Here is a 7224-nt window from a genome sequence, read left to right as displayed (position 1 = left end):
TATATATTGTTTTTAACATTTAACATATTTAATATTTGACAAACTATCAGAGCTGATGATGACAGTTACTGCTATCATAAGCCATACTCATCTCAAAATTCATGAGAAAAATGCTTGCAATATACAGCCCCCCAAAAAAGTGACTCCAGGATCATGGAAATTCCCAATACAGCAAGGTAACTATTTTAGAGTTGAAAGTGTTTTTAAAAGAGTGAAGATTAAATCATAACTCTTAGTTAACAATCTAGCTGACCAATGAGCACCTCTGATTCAGAGTACCGTCCAATGACAGCAGTCTATGACTTTTTAAGTGCTGCCTATCATGCTAATTACTACACACCACTTCCCAAAAACGGATCCAATGGTAAATGAACTCTCTATCTCAATGAACATACAGTGAAAACTTGACGTTAAGTCTTTCCCATGATATAATGAGAGGAAGGCATTGAATTGTTTTCACAGTACTATTTCTGGTAGTGTCTGCTCCCTTCTTAGCTGTCATAGATATTATATTTTGCTTCTTAATGAAAATACAAATGCAATGTCGCTCTGTAACAGGCTTTATTCAGTATATTAAAAAATCTCTCTCACTCTGGTAATCCAAAATCCTAAATGTTTACTTCCTTAAATCAGAGAGGAAACAGTTAACAAGAATACCTCTATCCTTGCTTCCCCAGGAGGGGGGTGGGGAAGAATAGGTATTAAAATCTTAAATCACAGAGCTAGAAAGTATGGAGTGCCACCAATTGTTAAATTCAGTAAAGAATAAAATATTATAATCTTAGCAGTCAGCATAAAAAGCATCTCTCAGAAGCTTCATTCCAACTACAATAACTTGACATGATCACTTAAAAAAAATTATGATCATACAAGCTTCATGCATGATCAATATCAGTATAGTTTATTTTAAAACTGTCCTTGAGAATCAATCAAATATGCATGCCCATACATATTTTGCAACCAAGAATGAGAAACAATATAAGTGCCTCTTGTCAAAAAGTGATGGACTACTCTTCCCATTAGTACTTTCTATCCCCGCCTCCCCCTCTAAAAAAAAATCTAATACAAATGAAATAGGCAGCAATTCCTGTTAGAAAAGATCCTGGCATCCTCTGTTCTTTACAATGTTTTGATTTAGATAGCAGCTACTCTATTTATTTATTTATTTTTTAAAGGAAGGGATAATCATGACATATAAAAAAAAAAGCATATAAATCTAACTAAGAAAATGTTCAGGGGCTTAAAAAAAATAAAAACTAGTTGAGACTAATATAAGCTATGAATCATAAATACTCTAAAATATTGAATTACTAGAAAATCCCTTTTGTATCAAATAAGTTTTGTTTGTTTTTATTTTTTAGGACCAAGTTGCATATGCCTCTTACCTTACATAATGTAATCATTGTGTTACTCAATACATATGGATGGAATAATTTAATATTCTAAAAGTGGAAAATAACTTTCCTCCCATGAACCATATTGTCATATATATCTTATCGAAGAAAGTGATCATGGGAATTCAGAATTAAATCAGTGGGATATTTTTAGTAAATTCATAACTTTTTTGGTCTAATACTATCTAATTGAGCTGATTCAATTTAACAAAGAAATACAATCTAATTTATGCTTTAGTCTCAAAAAGGAACCTAATAATCATCAAAACACTGATGCTATCCCAATCATATCTGAAAGCAAATGTTAGACTTCCCAAATGCAGTTAGCCATCAAACCAGGCTAACCCTCCCTCCCTCCCCACAACAGCCAAGATACAACATAGCACTTGCTTTTAACCACCAGCCTCTTGCCCTCTTGCACCTTAACCACCACCATGTAGTAATAGGTTCTTCTGTTTATTACATTATAAATAAGTTTCCCATTCTAATGTCTCCAGGCAATGAACTACATTATTTCTTCATTTCAACATCAAATTACCTCTTGATGTAGTAAACATCAAGTACAAAGGATTAAGTACAAAAATCCATTGGTGGCATATAATTCTAAAAGTTCAAATTTGCAATCAAGAAATGTCAGTCTTTCAATCCCATCCCATCTCTTTTTGCACAGAAAAACAAAGGTTTATTTTTTTAAGGGTTAAATGGATTTTGGCTTTCAAATTGGGGTTTTTGTATACCATGTTCACACTGAACAGCTGTAAACTTTTTTAACACTTATTAATGGCTGTTACATCTTCAAATGCTTTGCTTCCCTACCAACCATCACTTATTACATGAAGTTCTAAGAACAGTTTATATAAACACAGTTATATTGAGAATGCTTTCACACATGGCACTTATTATGCACACGTTGGACATAAATCAGTTACATGGAGTATGTTCAAATACTGTGCAACAGGTTTTTGCTATTGTGTAAACATACTTTTCCAACAAAATGACAGTAAGCTTTATGAGATCAACAATATAAGGCAAACAAACACAGTATTCCTCAGGGGCTTGATCAGAAGTCTTCTGAGATGTCAGAAGACTAAAGATTTAATCAAAAGTATATTTTAGTAAAAGCCTCTTACTGCCTTTGTATCCCACCATGCACATGACACACTGGTGTTAAGCCCAGGTGTACGCCCGCTTCCACTGATTTATTGCACATCACTGGCTTTAGTGCTGAGCTGATGACAGGAAAAGTACTTTGGCAGAGGTCTCACAAGTCCTTATCCTTAAGTTCCCTTTTGCTTTGTGCTTGTCCGTTCCCAAAGCTATCAAAGTAAAGCAAGTGACAGTTTAAAACCTCTCAGTTTTGTCATGGGGGTGTGAAATATAATTAAAACCAAACCCCAGAACTACTACATTGGGCCACGTTTATTTTCAATTGGAGGGGGAGGGGAGGGAAGACACTTCAAAAGAGAGGATTTCATGTCCTCTGTGTAACCAGATCTAGTTACAATGTATTAAGTTATGACTAAATGAGAAAAAGACTCTGTCTGTCTAGTCAAGTGTTTTATCGCAAAGTAATGTTATTAAACATATCAAGTATTCCCACGCTCTCCTCTAGATTCTTTGATTTTTAACCTCCTTTGTTAGGCACCAAACAAGGGGAGAAAGATTTCAGGAACAATACCAAGGAAACATAGGATGCCAAGCAATTAATTGCATCTTTCCCGAGCTGCATATCCATCACAAACCCAAGCTGCCTTTTTGAAGCTACACGTTTGCTGTATGTAGGACTGCTCTTCCCCGGGTGAAAAGACGGATCAGCTACAATTGTGCCTTTGAGCGCGCAGCATCGTGCTTTGTGCTGCTGTGGATAACGGATTCTCGTTCTTAAGCGCATCCATCACCTAAGACACAAGGAAACTCAGCTAGGGTCTCGGCGGCTGGAAGAGAAACAATGTGTGGAGACCCCAGCTGCTTTGAGCTACGTGGCTTGGAGGAGTGAAGGAAATGTTTGAGCGAGCAACCCAGGCAAGGGGGGGTGGGGGTGGAGAAAGCCCTCGTACTCTTACCTCCACATTGAAATACTGCTCCGTTCCGCAGACTGTAGCACATAAAATCCAAAGCAAGGTTTGCAAGAAAAACACCCCCGAATGATGCACGAAATCCAACCGTCTTCCAGTGCTGAATGTGAGTAAGATCATAGTGAACTGTGCTTCAATGGATGGACAAGCTCCCCTTCGCTTTTTCCCTCTTTCCCTCTCCCTCCCTCCCTCGTTTCCTTTCAAAAAAAAGTCCTCCGGGTGTGCAAGGAGCTTGCAGGTTCACCCACAGCCGGGCAAGGGGAGGAGACAGGGGGCCCCTGTCTCGGCAGCCCCCGCGAAGCAGCGGTGGAGGCAGGGTCAGCAGCTCGCATTCACCATCCTCGGGGGCCCGTCACCCGGAACGTGGCGCCCAAGTTCACCGGCGGTTCAGGCTCAAAGCGCCCAGTCGCAGCCGCAGCAGCAGCAGCCGCCGCCGCCGCCTCCTCCTCCAGCCCTTGAGTCCTCCTCCTCCTCCTCTGGTACCTCCTCCTCCACCGCCGCCGCCGGCGCTGCCCCCTGCTTTTGCGGGAAGGGCCTCCGCCGTTCCTCGCACTCTCGTTCTGCTTCTCCTTCCCTCCTCTCCTCGCTCCCCTCCAGAATGTTCATCCGTAATCTACATAACTCCTCCTTCTCGGGGGTCTGCCTAGCTCCCAGGCTGTCGGCGCGCGCTCGCGCGCGCACACGCGCGCGCACACACACAAACACACACACATACACACAACCCGCGACACACACATACACACACACACACGCACACAAGCTGGCGCGCGTTTCTTAAAGGAGACGGCTCTTAAAGGCTTGCCTGAGACTATAGGTCGCACTGTAGGTAGCCGGCCAGCGAAAACGGCCGATTTGGGATGAGCTCTTAACCAATATTTCCCATTCCTCACCCTCCAAGTCTGGCACCGAGAAAACTGGGCGGTCCATCATTTCGTCTTACCCACCTTTCGCCTACCACTAGGAAAAAGTGCCGCCCGCCGGTGCCGGGGACTGGGTGGGGCTCAGGCTGTGGACCCTGTTGGAAGAAGGGAGCGTCCCAGGCCTGGTCCTGCTTTAATCCAGTGGCCCTAGAAGGTCAGGGTTCTGGGGATCAGGTTCTACCCATCACTGTGCGCTGCACGGGGGGCTCAGGTTGGCTGCCAGGGCTAGCCAAGTTTGGAAAGCGCAGGATGGAAGGTCTTGAGTGTCCAGAACTTTATCGAGGGTGCCCTTTAGTCTGTGCCATGAATGGTGTCTCCCTGAATTCCCTTTACCACCACTACGCATCACTACACCCGCCTTCGGGCTGGGGGGTGGGGGGGTGAAGGGTTTGCACGGCGTTTGGATAACTGGCCTAGTATAGAAGCAGGATGAAAATGCTTACTTTCCAAGATTGTCCTGTCCGTTGGACACACGTACACACTGGGCCCCAGGAGTGGTGGTCTTGAGTGTTAACAAAACAGCGGGCTAGACGGGAGGGGACGCTGGGAAAAGACAGGCGGAGGAAGAGAGGGGAAGGGCTGGGGGGGTGGAGGGAGAGGGAGCAGCCTGAGGAAAGGCAAGTGAAGCAGGGGGTAAAGGCGGGACGAAGAGGCTGCGAGCAGACTGATCCGGGGTGAGGCTAAACGGGAGAGAGGCGAGCTGCTGGCGTACGGGGGAGGCTGTTGGCTTGAGGCATAGGATCGTAGGATCGCTGCCGGCAGGGGAGCTTCAGAAAAGGCTGCCAAAAAGGACTCGAGTTGCAGCAGTGTGAGGCAGTGGACTCAACCACCAGCCCTTGGCAGGTGATGGTTTAGCTTGAGGAGGAAGGGAGTAGGGAAGGAGGCAGGCATCTGTTTAGATGTGATGCCAATAAATGTGCTTCTCCTTGGCAGCCAGCAGAGGGGAAGAGGAACCCATGGGAAAGAGATGCTGGAGGGGTTGAGAACGAAGTGTGCTCCAGGTAAGACAGCTCTCTCCGGCGCGGGCGAGGTGGAGGACAGAATTGACAAGGCAAATTTCAAGGGTGAGCTAGTATAGCAAGAGGTCATGTTTGGTAAACAGAGAGAAAATGTTAAAAATAACAACAACAAAGATAACAGTTTGCCAAAAATTGCATTGGACTGTAGTAATTTGCATGCTAAAGAGGAGGAAAGCTGAGGAATGGGACTTTGCATCTATTACTTTAAAACAGGGTTTCCAACCAGGTTCATTCTGGTTCAGCCCTCTGCTGAGAATTTGCATTGCCACTCCAGATATATACTGAGTCAGAATGTACATTGTAACAAGATTCCCAGGAGATCCTTTTGGGAACCTTGTTAAAATGTAGATTCTGATTCAGTATATCTGGGGTGGCAATGCAAATTCTCAGCAAGAGGTCAAAGGAGAATGAACAGGTCCGAAGTCCTGCTTTAGAAACTATTATATGATGCAGCCAAGTGACCCAAGACCATCAGACAACATTTCTTGACTGTCCTCTATGCATACAGCACATGAGATGCACTGAAAAATTTTTGAATAATGAAAAGCCATACCTTATAATGTGTAACATATTAAAATGTAAGGAATGTTTTCATATATATTATCTCATTTAATTTTCACAACATCCCTGAGTGTTTTGTTCAGTTTACAGGTGAAGAAAATGATGGCAGTAAAACATAATTTTCCAGAAAATTATACAGGTGACAGAGTTCAAACCTGAGTTTTCTAACCCCCTGTCCAGTGCATTTTCCACTATACTCCAGTGACTTTCTGTATAGAAATTCATTCCTGCTCTTTCCACACTTATAACTCAAAGATTGAGCTAAATTAAGTGAAAGAAACAATTAACAATTATAGTATAACATGAATGTGTGGTCATTCATGGCATGTATGTAGAAATGACGTGGTATTCTACTTCAATAACCACTCCTCAGAAGGAAGACTGGGCAATCTACTTCCATAGAGACACAGCCTCAGAAACCCAAGGAGGGGTTGCTATGAGTCAGAACCTACTCAACGGCAGTGAGTTTGGTTTTGGTTTTTGGTATGTCAATAAAGTAGTCATTGGATGGCACAAATGGTCAAGCTGTCAACTACTAACATGAAGGGTAGTGGTTTGAATTGACCCAGAGCCATGTCTAAAGAAAGGGCTGGTGATGTACTTCCAAAAGATCTGAGCTCTACTTTGCACAGGAGGTCACCATGAGTGGGCACTGATGTAAAGACAACTGGTTTGTTCTTTTTGGGAAAAGGTTTCTATGTCAATACAGAAGCCCCTAGAAGGTGCAAATACTTAACCAGCTCTGCTGTTAACTGAAAGATTAGTTGGTCAAGCCCACCCAGAGGTACCTTGAAAGAATGGCCTGGCAATCTATTTCCAAAGAATCAGCCATCGAAAACTCTGTGAGCACAATTCTATTCTGACACACTTAGAGTCACCATGAATCAGATCCAACTCCAAGGCAACTGGTTATGCCAATATAAAATAATGATGTGTGGCAGGGACTATTTGCCAATAAATAAATGAATAATTTTGGTATGCATACATTGAAACTAACAGGTGTAAAATTGGAAACAGAGGGAAGAAGACAAAAAAGTTTAAACACTGTTCCTAATCCTTCAAGTACTTTTGCAAAGAAGGAGATAAAACTAATTCACATGAGGCATACATGCAGAAAAAGTTTTCACTGGCGGAGTCCTTTCTACTTAAATCAGAATATAGGCCATTCCTTTTCAAGGAAGCTGAATGGAAGTTAGACATTGAAGGGCTATCAGTGGGATGTACTACTTCAAGCAGAATGTAAATATATATATAT

General features: G+C 42.8%; 1 protein-coding gene across 1 annotated transcript in view; it reads right to left on the bottom strand.

Annotated features, from left to right (window-relative positions):
* MMP16 (matrix metallopeptidase 16) overlaps positions 1–3589 on the bottom strand; it is a 351037-nt gene extending 347448 nt beyond the window's left edge. Inside the window, exon 1 of the mRNA XM_007954910.2 lies at positions 3458–3589. Within this exon, the coding sequence (XP_007953101.1) occupies positions 3458–3589 (132 nt within the window). The remainder of the gene's footprint in view (positions 1–3457) is intronic.
* Positions 3590–7224: the final 3635 nt, after the last annotated feature.

This window comes from Orycteropus afer, unplaced genomic scaffold (assembly GCF_000298275.1).
Source record: "Orycteropus afer afer isolate SDZICR_OR568_19922 unplaced genomic scaffold, OryAfe1.0 scaffold00479, whole genome shotgun sequence".
NCBI lineage: Eukaryota > Metazoa > Chordata > Mammalia > Tubulidentata > Orycteropodidae > Orycteropus > Orycteropus afer.
The sequence above is the reverse complement of the archived record's forward strand: the minus strand, read 5'-3'. Positions and strand labels throughout refer to the sequence as shown.